Here is a 16,290-nt window from a genome sequence, read left to right on the forward strand (position 1 = left end):
CTTGTGTTCTGCATCCTGATATGTTAATTCTCAAAGCAAATGCACCATCTTGGATCATTGTGTACCATGTCTTGCATGTGTGGGTTTGTTGTTCCCACGAGCATCGTTGACTCAAGGTTGTGTTTAAACAACCCTTTCATCTTTTAAATGCTGAACATAGACATGGCTACCAGAGCACAGTTGTCCATAAAAGGGTTGGTTATTTTTGGAGAGGTGATTGATTATCAGACATCCTAACAACATAAGAAGACTGTCCTTGTTGTATCTCCATAATCATAATACTTATAACTTAGCATATCTGATCAGTAAGGAGCTTAGGAGACTATATTGTCTTTTTGTTTTCTTTATTATTCTTAAACCATTTAAATTGCAGTCAAATGGATTTTTAATAGCTATGGTTTATGCAGTTTTCACAAGACTAAAGAGGTTAGGGCTATCTTTTAGACTTTCCGTTTTATCTACAACATTAACATCTAATCCATAATTTTGAAGACTCTGCCGCTTTTAGAATTTTTTTTGGAAACTGAATTTTATATGAGAGCAACTCGGTACTGAATTAATGTACAACTTAGTGCCTCTGTCATCCAGTGAGGTGACTGGCTTTTAAGAATAGACTGGTTTATTACCCCACTCTTTTTAAAACTAATAGTGCAAAATGTGAATGTATGAGAGCAGAGCAGTCCATGATGACTTGCATATGTTCCTAGGAATGGGTACGAGGTCCAAGTCATTAACAAATAGAAGTTCCTGGACATGTTCCTAGAGCATGTTTTTCACTTGGAGCTGTTTGGGTTTAAACAGTTTTGATTATAATTTGAATACCTTTATTGAAATCATATAAGCAAGAAACAATATGGTAGCAAACGATGCGTTGAATAGTATTGGTGCAGGAATACAGCCTTCTCTTGCATCGTTTATTACTAGATGTAGATTGGAGATATCTCTATCTTCCATGGCTCCTACATCACCTCCCTAAGAAATTATCTAACCTTAAAATGCAGTGAAATTAGTAAATCTGTAAATTGGTCAGGGCAGCAAATCGTAGAAATGTCAGTATGCCTTCTGCTGATAGTGAAAAAAGACTTGTGTAAAGCAATAAGGACACAATATTCTGCTCTGTGCATTTCTTTTATATTTGCTGTGCAGCAAGTAGGTCTGAGGTTCCTTTTTCTTTAGAAATGCCCTAGCCTTCGGGCAGTAATTTCTCAGCGACATGGCAAGTTAAAGTGGTTCAGCATCTTTCTTGGAAAAATCTGGAAAGGAATGTCTAATAAGGAGGTTTCCTAATGATTGTTGCATATTAAATTGTGTGTGTGTTTGTGTTTGTGTGTGTGTGTGTGTGCGTGTGTGTGTGGACAAAAGAAATTTCTGTATATTCTGGGAGGGTCACTTAATGCCATGTTGACAGAAAAGAGATCTTTGATACACTGGATTAAATAGTCTCTGACAGCTGTGTACATTTCACCCAGAATGGCATCAGGTTAGGTCTTTTGATCATCTTTTTTGGTTTCTGAGACATTAAGCTGTGTAGAAAGAATTCCATTAACAGCACACTGAAGTATTTCATCAATAACCTCAAGGGTTCAAAACAGCAATGTAGGTAGACTCCTTCTAGGATTTCTAGTTGGCTTCAATGACCATCAAAGTTGTAGTAACAGCATTCAGCTCAGTTTCTTGAAGCATGTTCAGTTAGCTTCAGTGATGCCAGAGGTTGTATTCAGCTGATAGCTGCCATTTTGTGTGGCTCTTGTTTAAAGGATAAACCTTGGATCTGGTCACATATAGCTTCTTCAAAGGCATTTTGTTCTGGAGATTTGTAGGTGGTTTGACATGTATGTTGAAATTTGCACAGATGAGATGATGGTGCTTTCATGGGCTTGGTAATCTTGACATCACGGATATTTCTTTGCCTGGTAATGTTGCAGTCAAATGTCAATATTTGGGACAGGGGTGATTCCAGGAAGTGTTTTATGGGGAGCTAAAATATAGTCTTCATAATTACAAAACTGGTGTGCTCCCTTTTGGAGTAACAGGCTGTTGCCCTTTCCTTTTCCATTTTCATCAATTTGTCCAGTTATAAGATGTGACCCGATATGGATATTGAAGTCATCCAGGATTATGAGTTTGTCTTACAATTTGAAAGCATTCATGCATTTCAGATGACAACACAGTTTGAAAATGTGTATAAAAAAGTTGAAAAAACTTAATTTATCTCCTGATATTTCAGCTTATGTCACTCTTTACTGCATACAGTAGGTAACCTAGATGTCATTTACATGCATGTATTTAAATATGATCTGCAGGCTAGATTTTTAGTGCATTTGTCCAACAACATGCACATTTTAAGCAAATTTAAAATTTTTAAATTTTAAAAATGTAAATAGCATGAAAAATTCATTCTCTTGTCTTCTAAAAAGAATTGTGCCTGACAATGAGTTTGCCAATTTTTCATAAAAAGATTGTGGAAAATAGGCCTTGGGATAAATTTCCATACATTTGTAGGCTTAAGGGGAGGAAGGGAAGGGAAGATGTGCATACTTTGAAAAGTATATGTTATTTATAAAATACATTGTTTTTTGCAGTAAGTTAGTTTGCACTGCATGGTATCTCAATAGCCTATTAAAATAAAATACTTTAGTCACCATACTCTTTGTATATTAAAACTTTATAACAGTCTTAGTTAATCTATATCTTGCCATTTAACCTTAAATCTAGGGCACTGTCCCTTTGTAGTCCCTTTCTACTAGTAATGAAGGCATGGCAAGAAAGGTATAGGGATTTATCCCCTAAAATAAGAAGCAGAAACAATCTTGTCTATTGCACTTGAAAATACTGAGATAACTAGCTGATACACTGGCTTCCACATCACATTTGCCAACAGAACATGAGAAACTGGTTAGGAGATGCATAGACTCCAATACACTTTAGCTGCAGTCAGCAACAACATTAATTATCAGTAGGTAGGTCAGAATTGCATAGTGTTCTGTTCAAATTTTACTCCTTGACCTGCCTGACAGATTCTGCTCCAGGTAACCAATTGAAGAGGGAAAAACGACAATGATTTTGTTGCTTGAAATTGTACTACCATTTCTAGAGCATAGGTTTTTGGTGCAATGCATTTTAGTATTGATATTAACGTAGTCATATTTAATCTTTTTTCTGTAATTAGGAAATTATGGATCGGATCTACAAAAATGTCATGAATAAAGTGAATGAAATGTCCAGTTTCCAGCGGAATCTATTTATATTGGCTTACAATTATAAAATGGACCAGATTTCAAAAGGCTGCACTACACCACTCTGTGACAGGTACATTTTTCCATTCTGTTTTTATTCATATATTTTTTTTAAGTACTCATCAAAATGGTAGTTGCATTGGATGAGGAGAGCTGACCCTGATGTTGACATTATTGGCAAATGGCTTCTTTTGGTTGATGTGCTCAATAATGTCCCAGATGTGAGCAGCCACAGCATGCATGCGGGCCAGCCTGGCAGCTTGGAGAGCAGCGTCTGGTCGGTAAGTCTTTGGGGGAGGGGGGGAGGGGAGTGGGGGGGGTACAGATAGAGGCTCCTGCAGTGAGGGAGGGAATGGGGCTGGGGCAGGCTCTTCCCAGTCGGGTACAGTGAGGTGCGGGACAGAGATGTGAGCGGCTCATCCAGGGGCCACGGGAGGGTGCGGGGAGAAGGGAGGCTGTTCTTGCCGCTGCATGCACCTCTGGGGGAGGTATGAAGGGGGCATGTGCCCCCCCAGATCTATGCGTGGGATGATTGTGGGATGCCGCTGCAGGCTGGGGCCGAGGCAGTGTTGGGCTGTTCCTCGCGGAGCGATGTCAGGGCTGCTTTCAGGGTGAGTGGCGGCAGTGCTGGGAGGAGGGGGTTTGGAGGGGGCTACAGTGAAGTCTGGCATGGTTTTAGTCCACTCTGTAGCCCCTGCCCTCAGCACAGCCCCAGCCCAGCTCCCCTCCTCCCCCCCCCCGGGTAAAAACCTGGCACCGCACTGGCAGCCTGGTTTCACCCCGTGTTCAGGTCGGGGGGGGGGCACATGCCCCCCCATGCCTCCCCCAGGGGTGTTTGCAGCAGCAGGAGCAGCCTCCCCCCTGTAACCCTGCTTGGGTAAGCTGCTCACGGCTTCGTCCCGTGCACTGCCTCAGCTGGGCATCGCCTGCCCTAGTCCCAGCCCCACTCCTTTCCTCACCATGGTGGCTTCAATCTGCCCCCCTCACACCCTTTCCTTCCCCTTTCTCCTCCCCACCCCTTTCCTTTTTTCCCCTTCTTTCCCCCCTCCCCCCATTCCCCTCAACAGACTTACCAGTCGGACGCTGCTCTTCAAGCTGCAGGGCTGCTTGTCAGCAATCGGGTAGTGTCCGATATGGCTCGTTAATAATCAGCCATTGGTATCAGCCCAAAAATCTTTATTGGTGCACCCCTAATGAATACAGATTTTGCTAACTAGGTATATGGTTTAGTCCTCAGTAAATTTATCCAGTTATTTGATAACGTTCAATAAGGAAACAGATTATAGGGCTTTACAGTTTCAATAATACATACCTAAGACTGTTTTCATCATCCTGCCAAGTAATATATGAAAATAAAAGCTAAAAACTTTTCATGTGAATTTTTGTCAAAAACCTTAAAATTTAGCATGCTGTTTCATGGAACTAAAATTACATTACATTGCACAAATTAAGAAATACATTTGGTGTAAGCTTTAGGGGGGTTTTTCCCGTCCCAAACAATAAAAATTTCCTTTTGTTGTCTTTTTGTCTTTTTAGCCTTATCTTTCGGAAGGTACAAATGCTGCTAGGTGGCAGAATTCGCATCCTTCTGTGTGGAGGAGCTCCACTCTCTGCAGTAACTCAGCGATTTATGAACATATGTTTCTGCTGTCCTGTGGGACAGGGATATGGCCTAACTGAATCTTCTGGGGCTGGAACGATCACTGATGGTCAGTATTCACCTTGCTCATCGAAAACTGTTGTCTCTGTTTGTATATTCTCCAGCAGTGATTTTGTTTTGTGTAGAGGTAGAATATGTAAATGAACATTGCTGTGTATATGTAGTCACAAATTTTTTGAAATATAATGTAATGAACGCAATTTCTAAGACTTGAATCAAGTCGGCCTTATTGATTCGGCTAGGGAAAGCTGAACTGTGTGCAAGTAAGATGCTTTAGAGCAGAGGTTTCAAACATATGGCCCCCAGAGCCAGGTTATCTAGTTCACAAACTTTTGTCCCAACTAGCCAGCCTTCCTGCAGTGGCAGCTAGTGCCTGGGTGAGACCCAGGATTCTAGAGCCCCAGCAGCCCCACAGGAAGAACCCCAGCATCATGGCTTGTTCCTGCAGTGGTAACCAAATGCCCATGATACCAGGCCTCTTCCTGCAGTGCTGCTGGAGGTTTAAGCAACACGGCTCTTGCCCAAGCACTTGGCTGCCACCAAATAGACAAGCCATGGTGTCAGACTTCTTGCAGTGCTGCTGAAGTGCCAATGCTGCAGCTCTTGTCCAGGTGCTTGGCTGTTGCCACAGAAAGACCCTGGTGATGCTGGAGCTCCATTGCCATGGCTCTCGCCAGCTTGGCTGCCGAACTCCCAGGAGAGAAGGGAGCTGCTGGAGGGGGAAGAAGCCCCTCACCATGGCTTGTTCCTGTGGCTGCAGCCAAGCACCAAGGATGCCGGGCCTCTTCTCGATGGGTCCCAGACCAGCTATGGTGGGTACCACATCTACCGGATCTGGCATGGGGGAAGGGGGGAGTATCTGTGGGCCTGATCCAGCCTGTGGTGCTGGTCCCATACCATTAATCTGGCCTCTGAACTAGTCCTGCACCACAGTTCTGGCTCAGAGGGCCAGATGAGTTTGACACCCCTGCTTTAAAGAAACCTGAATAACAGTAAATACTAACTAACAATCAGGGATCCTGGTTTTCCCTGATAAAAAACAAACAAACAAATTCTCTGCTAAAAAATCACAAATTATTTGCTCCAAAACGCAAAATCCGTGATTAAAATTAAAGGCACCCCCCACAACCCCCCTGGCCCTGTTAGTGCCCTTCACTCCCCACCCACAGCCCCTGCTCCCCCAACCCTGCTGCAGGAGGCCCCAAGCTGCCAGGGCTATAGACCTGGGTCTGCAGCCCTTTGCCCCCACTGCCCCCTGCTGTGGATTTGGGCAGGGCAACTCCCCGTTGCTGCATGTGCTCCCAGGGGGCAGGGAGGACCCATGCCCTGCAGATCTGTACCTGGGGCAGGCACAGGCTGAGACTGTTGCCCAGCCAAGTGGGGCTTGGGGCCCAGGGCTGCAATGTGCAGCTACAGGGCCCCAGCAGGGAGCAGGAGGGGTTCACGGGTAGCTCATCCAGGGGAAAGGAAAGGCCAACTCCCCGCTGCCGTGCGTTCTCCCGGGGGGCAGGTGGGACCCGCGCCCCCCAGATCTGTACCTGGGGCAAGTGCAGGCTGCAGGCTTGAGCTTCTGCCCTGCTTCCCTCCCCTAGGGCCTCCCCAGCCCAGCAGGTGTCACCCAACATGGCTGGGGACAGCAGGGCCACACGGGGATTCCTTGCCGCTGCTCATTGCAAAATAGCAAAATCCATGGATTTCTTTAGTAAAATGAGAAATCCAAGTTTGCCTTTGGTAAAAGGCAAAATCTACAGTTTACTCTTTTTTTCCATGGGAAATTGCAAACCCAGAACCCTGCTAATAATACATTTCTTTGCTATTTGTAAGAGTATCCAATGTAATTAATGCTCAATGTGCTGTGCTGTGCTTTTTCTTCCCCTCAAAAAAGCTAAAACCTGAAATAAGTTTCTATGAATTGACTCACCATTTGTGTGAAACGCAAGTTTTTAAGGTAGTTAATGAGCATTTTATTTTATTTTTTTTAAATTGAAGTGACCTAGGAAAAAACAGGGAAATTCTCTAAAAATAAAAATAAAAAAAAATAAAAATCTAAACTAGTATTTCCAGAATAAAACTACCATAATTTAAAAGTGTCATTCATATATTTTAACTGGATCCTTTGGAATGTTTCCCTTTTCCAAAATGTTCCAGTATTTCTAGTTTTAGACTTGCAGGGTCATAAGATTATATATAACCTTAGATTTGTCAGTGGCCCAAGGCCAAATATTGTCTACCTTGAGACTCGGGGGATTTTGCATTTTAGAGCAAAGACAGAAAAAATCATGTCAGAATACTGTTTTTTTAAAAATGCTGCTGTTTTCAGCCGCTTACAATTATGAAATGTTGGAACTCTGCCCTGAGGGAGACAGACTAGTGAGCAAAGCCTGAGGGATGTTGTCAGAGGTGTGTAGTTAATTAATTTGAACCAGGGTTCTCCAAAGTCACGTGGATAATATCGTAAGATATTATATATAAGAATGTTAGAGCATACCACTGGATATTCAACTGAATCAGTGCACATTTATTCATATTCTATAAATGTCATAATTAATCAGTTATAGCTTCTGGGTACTTAACACTTAAGAAGTATCAGGCAACTTCTTTAGATACATTCTAAAAGTCTATGCATAGGTAACTTGAGGCAGCTCATTTTAGAAAAATGTGGTCACCTAAAAAATGCATCTAAATTCACACAGTAAAAGTGGTAGAAAAGTAAGTATATCAGACATTATCTATTATATATACATTTGTCAAAACACCGCGTGGTATCTAGGAATAGTATAAATTATGCTAAGTTTTAATTTTATATAGCCAACTTTTTATTTTTGCCAGTGAAAAATTAAGATGTATTTGAACAGTGGACAGCATATTCTTCTCCTTTTATTTTGAAGCGCAAACAAAAACTCACTTTGATTTTAGTAGAGGGATACCTCTTGCATCCTTATTATATTCAGGAGACATCGAATTTGACATCTGTCATTAGGCAGAAGATGGAGTTGCATGTCCTTTTTGGTATATAGAATTGCAAAACATCAGGTTCTCCTTGGAATAATCATCCACATATACAGTTGCCTTATTTCTGGCTTATGGGTGTTTTTAATCTGATCCCTTAATTGGAGACTTTTACCCCTAGCACAAGGGTGGGGAATTCTTTTGGCTGGTGGGTCACTTTAGGAATTTTGTGCTGTTGCAGTCTGGGGAGGTGCTGAACTGGGGCTGTGTGGGTGGGGAGGCATTTGATCCTATCTGGCCCTGGGCTTGTCTGCTCAGCACCTATCCCAGGGGGGTGGTAGATGGAGTGGGTGGATGGGCAGTCTCCATGGAGACCAGCCAGGACCACTGCAGGCAGGGCATGCTCGGCCAGGTGGATGGGATGGGGCCACAGGCAGGTGGGGAGCAGCATCTGGGAGCGGGACGGGTGGGCAGAGGCCAGGTCTAGGATCGTGTGGCAGTGACAGTGTGCGGCTGGGGGCCAGGGCCCAGGACGGAGTTGTGATCCACTCCCCATATGTTCCTATGACAGATATTGTTCCACAGACAGGGGCATATGGAGAGCAGATCATGGCTGTGCCCCAGGCCCTGGCCCCACAACATTGCAGCCCTGTGTTCCTGGACCTGGCCCCTGCCCACCCGTCCTACTTCCAAACACCATTCCCTGCCCACCCGATCTGCCTGACTGAGCATGCTGTGCCTGCAGCGGTCTGCAGCGGTCCTGGGGCAGTCTCCATGGAGACCCCGCCTACCCACACTTCCTCTCTATCTAGCACCCATGGCTGTGGTGCCCAGACAGCGGGGCCAGGTCTGGCAGCAGTGGAGATGCTAGTGGTTGCGACCAGAAGGAGCTGCCGTTGTAGGGGCTGCCAGGAAGTGGAGTCCAACCAACGCCACATCCCTGCCACACGCCTGGGGGTGGCCGGCCCAGCCACATACACCATGACCTGGGCTGCCCCCCATGCCTGGGCTAGGCAGAGCCAAGGGACCCACCGTGGGCCAGATAAAATCCTTTAGTGGGCCAGATCCAGCCTGCATCCTATATTTTGTCCACCCCTGCCCCAGTAGTAGCCACAAGATATATTCTGGTCCTGTCTTCCCTCATGCCCTTTGCCCATGGAAGTGCATAATTCTGTTCCTCTCAGCCTCTGATCTGAAAGACAACACGTTTGAGATTCTGAGCAGCTGAGGCCTACCAGATAAACGAGACGTCCAACTTTTTAGAGAACTTCTCTAAAATCATAGTTTTTTTCTTTATTCTGTTTTTATTCCACTTAGCCATCTGAGAAAGAAAAGCTGAAATTTTTCCTCAAGCCTGCAAACTGTGATCTGTCAGCTGTCACATCTGCAAATAATACTAACAGTGCCACTAGGTCCTGCCATTTTAGAGTCTTTGTCCTTGTTTGGATCCCTGTCCTTCCTTTTGGAGCCTGAGAAGATAGCAAGAATAACTTGCTCTTACTGGGATTGTATCCATATCCCTTGTTCAGTGCCCTGATTCTTGTTTGGTCATCACGTGATAGATGTCTTTTTTTTGCCTTAGAGAGACTCGTATGTCTCAGCTTATGTTCAGTATGTGGGTCTTTCAAATACAGAACTGCAGGTACCATGAGGAAAAGCTGAAACTCCTAGAAGGCTTGCTTAATCTCGCCTCAGATTCAGGGTCAAGATCCTCTGTGCAACACTGTATGTCTGATAACAGATCTTCACACCAGCTCATGTTATCTTCAGTGCTGTTGAAGTCAATATTGAACAGGTCCCCTCACCCTCAGAGGGAGATCATCAATCAGAAGTAAGTCTGGAAAGTCATTAACCTCAGATCTATCACTCCTCCACCAATGACAGACAGCCTTTGCTAGTAGCATTCCAGAGAAAGCAAGGAAGGTTTTGAGACCGTGTGTCTGCATTCCAGAGAAAGCAAGGAAGGTTTTGAGACCATGTGTCTCATAAAGGTGACACTTGAGGCTCCAGAAGACCTAGTTGAACTGACTGTAGCACTAGTGACTGCCACAGTGAGTTGGTGGCTCCACAGGCTTACTACGGACCTCAGATATTAGCTTCATGTGCTAGATGCATAGGGCCAGATCCATGCAAGGATGCAGAAGAACAGAGCTGACAAGTCCTGATCTACCATAAATTAGAAGAAGGTCTCTTCCATTCTCCTTATACTCTTGAATGTGCACCTGATCCTCCTTCCGGACTCGAAGCTTCCCTGGAGATGCCTCTTAAGGCTTCCACTTGTTATGGGATCCTTTCCTTTTCTCCTCCTTGGTGTTCACTGTCCTTGATTTCAAGAGATTGCACATTTGATATGGCATTGGGCCTTTTAGCCCTCTCTTGTTCTCAGGTAAAAAGCAATGGTCCACCATTGTTGAACACTGTCTCCTGGAATATTTTTGCACAGCTTCTATCAGTGCTAACAAGAAAGAAAATCTACCTCATCAAAGCATGAGGGTCCTTGGTCCTTGCAGTGCTAACGGAGTCACTGGTTTATCTGATGAGAACATGTTTCTTTCTATACCTTGTTCTTGTTGGTAGCCATCCTGGTGGTGCTCACTTTGGCAAGAAGGTGGAGGAAATCCAGGTGTTGATGGTGAATCTTTTATCTACCACACTTTACCCTGGTAAGGTATCCTTGGGACTCACCTGAAATGTCTGTCTAAAAATGTTCTTAGACAGAAAGGTGGTTATGAGTTTTTCTCTGGAGCAACAAATTAATTTGTAAATCTTCCTTCTGAAGCCTCACATCTCCCCAGTTGAGGTCTTACTCCATTCTAGGTGTTAGATGAGCTCTAGCAGGCTATATTGAATAGGACAAAAAATTCTTACACTTTTCTATGGCCGTTTGTCTTTCTAGTTGAGAGGTCTAAAGGCAAAGTGATTTCAAATCAGAAAGTGTTTAACTGGATTTTTGGCTGTCAGTCTATACTGTGAAACTCAAGGAAGAACCATCATTTGTGGTATGGACCTATTTTATCAGAACCAAGGCTACTTCCACGGCCTCCCTATACAGCATTCAGGCCCACCAATGGCATTTGTGGGGCTGCTATCTGGAGCCCAGTACGTACCTTTTACCAAGCACCAGACTGTCACAGGAGCCTCCAGGACTTGTTCTGTATTTGGTAAGGTGATCCTACAGTTGCTGTTCACTTAAAGAATTTTGAGGCCTGTCTTTCCATATTATCTTGGCATTGCTTTGGAGTCATCCACAAGTGAGAATAGGTATATGGACAATTATTCAAAGAAGAAAAGAAGTTACTTTACTTTACTTTAACTGGAGTTCTTTGAGAAGTGTTGTCCATATATGTATTTGAATCCTGCTTTTCTTCCCTCCTTCAGTCAAATGCAATAGAGGATCTGTGGGACGCATTCACTTCTCTCTATCCCTTTGTTGTAGGGTTAAAGCATACCCAGTATGTCCTAGAAAGACAAGAACTCTTTAATTGAGGGTTCAGGGCATGAGAGGCATCCGCAAGTAAGAATATGCTTGTGGGCAGTGCATTATCAGTAACTATTCTAAAAAAGAAAATAATAAAATATCCATTGATTTGAAGTGTTAGAAGAGGTGATTCTTCTGTTAGTCTGTCTTCACCCTTCCCTGTTCTAGTATGTATGTAGGTAGGTGGGTGGATGGATGGATGGATGGACGGACAGACAGAAGGGAAGAATAGTTTTGCAGCCCAAGAACTGATCTCTCACAAGCATTTTTGTTGTTTCTGTGCAGAATTGGAAACCTGAATAACAGATGTCTGTTCTTGGACTGCTGATTCCTTCTTTCGGTAGGAAGGGGTTGTTGAACTTTGACAGCTGTGCTGTTAGAAAGCAAATACTGTTCTTCATTTTGTCTTTTATGACATCCCATCCTGCTACATCATAATATAAAAATAGAAAGAATGGTGCAGTTCAGAAGAGGGATTCAAAATCCTCTCTCACTAAATTCTTAAATTTTACTAATTGTTGCCTTAACCAGTAGTTGGGCAAGCAGCCATTTGAAGCTCTTGGTTCTGCAATGTGATTAATTGATTTTTTTATTATTATTATTTTAGTTTGGGACTATACTACAGGGAGAGTGGGAGCACCTTTGGTTTGCTGTGAAATCAAGCTGTTGAACTGGGAAGAAGGTAAGAAGACTGTTTATATAATGCAACTTTGGTGTGTGCAAGAACTTTAGTTAGTAGTTATTTATTGGGCTGTATAGTGTCACTCCGTGCTCTGCATTGTAAATTAAAATTATGCCCTGTACTTTTAACTGGCATTGGAACTGGGTATTTCAGGACTAGGGAGCTGCAACTGGTTCTTTGATGGTCTGATGATACTCCCAGAATATGTATTCATCAGGAAGTCTTTAGAATTACACACTAATTTTAAAAGCTGGCTATAGAAAATTATTACTGTCTGCTTCAAGAGGTGGATAGTATAACAAAATCAGGGAATTGGGATGACTGTTTTGTCGTTTTTTCAAAGTGAAAGAATCCCAATAATGAGTTCAAATAATACTAGTTTGCTGGATGAATGTGTTGGAGGCAGGCCATTTGGAAGGTCCATTGGAGCCTCAAAGCTAGAGAACAGCCCACAAGGTCTGCTGGCAGGAAACCATACAGAGTTCTGTTGGAGCCTTGCCTGTGTTTCACTGGAAGTTGGTTAAAACAAATAGTGAAACATTTTGGATTCAATTAATTGGTGTTTTCCAATGAAACAAAATAAAACATTGTCAGTGGATTCTAGAGGTGCACTGATGCATCGGTCTGATATTGGATCGGTACCAATATAAAGAAAACTGGCTGTATCAGATATCAGTCCGATGGGGCTGATAATTTGTCTGATAAATGCCCGTGCTGTGCACAGCTGCAACACAGCACTCGGGCAGCGAGGAGCAGAGCCAGCAGTATGGAGAACTGCATCCAGATGTTAAGTCCGGTGTGGTGAAAGGGGAGGGAAGGGGGGTGTGGGAGGGGGCAGATCAACATCCCCCGCAGTGAGGGAGGGGGAAGTAGCAGCAGGAGCTGCCTCCCCTCCCCGCCCCCCACAAGCTGTGGCTCTAGCCTCCCTGCCCCACCTTGACAACACCTGCCCCTGCCCCCTTCCTTACTGCAGGGGGCATTGATCTTCCACCCCACACCCCTTCCTTCCCCCCTCCTCTTTCACCACACCAGACTTACCTGCTGGAGGCAGCTGTATCAGAAATCAGATCAGTATCGGCCAGTATGCCTCTTTTAAGATCGGCTATTGGTATCAGCCCCAAAAATCTCTATTGGTGCACCCCTAGTGGATTCCTATACAATCACCTGCTTTTCTCTTCCCCACATCCCTCAAAAATCAGGACAAATTAGATTTTTAACATTTTAAGTTACGGCTGTTGGGATCAAGGATTTGGCCCAACATGCCACATAGTGTGAATCCAAAACTGCAGTTCAAATCTGGCCATTAAAAAGGGACTATCTTTATCTAAACCTATGAACAGTTTCTGTTGAACTGAAATATGCTTTGATATGTATTAACATGGATTTGTAGGTTGAAGAGAATACGCTGAGCCTTGGGCAACACTGTTTTTTGGTATGGAGGGTGCTTTTATATTTTAGTATTTTTAGAGCATTTAAACATTTGGGTCCTTTCTTGGTGATTTGAGTCTCCTGTGAGATTTTTCTAAGGGCACTAACAGTTCAAGAACTGTCTGTAGTTAATGACTTGTATTTAGGGAGAAAAAAGGTGTTACTAAATTTAACCTGAAAATTTATGTTGTGGGTGGGGAAGGGAAAGATTGAGCTGTGTGCAGGGTTTACTACTTGTATGCTTGTAGTATAAATACTTACAGCATTGATTATCAATATAACTATGATATTTTAAACAGCTCTCATTGTAGCTTTATGTTACTTTGTCATGTATGTAGACATAAACTTGCATATGCACATACCCATCTTCTCATCTATTTTAAGGTAACCAAACTGGAAGCAGAGACAGGATTCTTTGTCTGCTACCTTAAGAATATTGTAGTCATTGGCTGTCAACGTACATTGCATGCACAGTCTCTTCATCTTCTTCTCTTTGTCAGGAAATATTGCAGTGAACTTCATATTAATGTAGTAGGAATTTTGTAAAAAAGGCCAGTAGAATGGAAATGGATTGTTACAGGCTGAATCAAATAAGTTGAATTAGACTTCAGAAGTATTCAGCTTTCTTTTGATCATCTTTGTAGCCTTTTCTAATTTGGATGGTGGACCTGTTTCACTAGTTTGGACTATTAGCTACTACTACTAGGACTAATCAGAGATTTATGCATTACTAAATCCCTTGAAATGGTATTTATGTGATGCATAGACAGTGAGTTGTTCTTCCACTTACCTCTGAATTTCTCCCATTAATGAACTGTTTTCACACCTCTGTCTAAACTGAACGCTGCAAGTGGTTTGATCCACTTTTGCTCCAGTTAAACTGTTTTGAAACTTGTTTCAAATGGTATACCAAAAGATAATTTTCTAATTAGATTTTATATAGCAAATCCTTAATTTGGGTAAATAAATTATATATATTTATTGAAATGATTCTATATATAGTACACATCTGGACAACATTTTAATACAACGATATATTCTTCCTTTGGAACAACTTTATTGCCCAGTTTTTTTAAGTTCATTTTCTTAAGTTAACATCGTGTTTAAAAAAATAATGGCCTGTATTTTTAGGTGGATATTACAATACTGATAAACCATATCCTAGAGGTGAAATTCTTATTGGAGGCCAAAATGTGACTATGGGCTACTACAAAAATGATGCAAGAACCAAAAAAGATTTCTTTGTGGATGAGGATGGGCAGAGGTGGCTCCATACAGGAGACATTGGAGAGTTTCATGCAGACGGCTGTCTAAAAATCATTGGTGAGTTATTGGAGAATGTGTTTAATTACTTCAAAATTAACAGATTAGGTAAACACATAGTTAAAGAAAATATTTTGTAGTGTTTTTGTTAACCACATGCTCAAATAATGGAGAAATTGGTGCAGGGTTTGAGTCCAAATTTGCATGTATCAAAGGAATATGTTAATTTCTCAACCACAGCAAACTTGATTTGAAATGTGGAAGTTTAACACGGAGTACTTTTTTTCATTCTCTTGGGGCGCATCTACATGAGATGCTTAATGCACAGAAGCCTAATAACGCTGCGCAGTAACGTGCCAGGCAAAAACTGTGCTAATATGCTACTGCGCAGTAGTATTAGGCTACTGCACAGTAAGTGTCACTGAAAAACTGTGCCAGCACCACTGCGTAGTAACTGTAGATGCTGCACATTTAGCTAGTATTTTATTAAGCAAGTACCAAATTTAAATGCACAGTAACTACAGCACATTAATAAACAAGTTGATGCACCCTTAGAATCTTAATAGTGATTTAGCTGTGGAAGTCAAAAGTGGCTGCTCCAGGAGAAAAATAACCCAGAAACAATCAAAGTTAAATCTCTCCTGGGACAGTTTCCCCTGGGAGAGCCAATGTTTGTACATGTTCTTTTTTGAGAGAAACCACAGCACAGTCCTTCAGCATCCCAGAGTGCTTACACCCTTTTCACAATCCGCACATTACACCATTAGGGTGAGGCATGCTGACCCTGTGTCAGCCAATTAGGGCTGCTCTGTGTGCTGCTGTGAGTCTGTCTCCAGGCAGACTGAGGGAACCTGCAGAGCAGCCTGAGATGTGTGCACAGAGGCCTTCTGACTGCAATGTCAGCATTGCAAACTCTGTGCACTTTGAGGCTCAGCATTTGAATGTCTGTTCAGGCATCTCCAGGTAAATTTTTCTACCAGGAAAACCAACCCATGAGAATTGTTCTAGATCATTTGAACGTGTATATGTAGCCTGTGTGTATTTAGCAGTATGCTTTCAGTAAATATAAAGTATGTTTCTTTGTCTTTCTGCTATTTTGATTTTAGTAAAGACACCAGAAGAGGAATATAGTCGGATCAAAATTTTAAAAATAGGTGCTTTTAAGTTGGGTTCCTAAATCCATATTCAAGCATCTAAATAAACAGCCTGGGTTTATAAAGTATACATCACCTACACTCTTGTTAGTTGGCGCTTCAGGGTATTGATTAATCTTGGAGATACTGTGGTAGCAATTTAAGAATAAAATGAAGATGACTGATATAGAGAGACTTTTTGTTAGGTTTATTTTATGGGCCATATTCTAAGCTCAGTTTAGACCAATGCAAAGTAGTCATCAGGATAATACCTAGCAAGAAAGTTGGCTAGCTTGGCTTCCCAAGAGAATGATCAGTGAAGGGGGCATCCCTAGGCTGCCTTGGTAAACCCTTGGGAGTTATTGCCCATGGGCAGTTGGAGTTAAAATCTGAATTGCAAAAATAAATAAAATGGCACAAAAAGCTGTGTATGTATATAAACCAGCCAACTTGAAGCTTGT

At 42.6% G+C, this 16,290-nt stretch overlaps 1 protein-coding gene across 3 annotated transcripts in view; it reads left to right on the forward strand.

Moving 5' to 3' along the window:
• Positions 1-16,290, forward strand: part of ACSL3 (acyl-CoA synthetase long chain family member 3) — a 140,564-nt gene that overhangs the window by 114,161 nt on the left and 10,113 nt on the right. For all 3 annotated transcript variants that reach the window (XM_006271176.4, XM_014602904.3, XM_019491800.2), the window contains 4 exons: positions 3,170-3,309; positions 4,773-4,945; positions 11,931-12,005; positions 14,565-14,756. In XM_006271176.4, coding sequence (XP_006271238.1) covers positions 3,170-3,309; positions 4,773-4,945; positions 11,931-12,005; positions 14,565-14,756 — 580 coding nt within the window. The remainder of the gene's footprint in view (positions 1-3,169; positions 3,310-4,772; positions 4,946-11,930; positions 12,006-14,564; positions 14,757-16,290) is intronic.

The sequence above is a fragment of the Alligator mississippiensis genome, chromosome 7, assembly GCF_030867095.1.
Source record: "Alligator mississippiensis isolate rAllMis1 chromosome 7, rAllMis1, whole genome shotgun sequence".
Classification (NCBI taxonomy): Eukaryota; Metazoa; Chordata; order Crocodylia; family Alligatoridae; genus Alligator; species Alligator mississippiensis.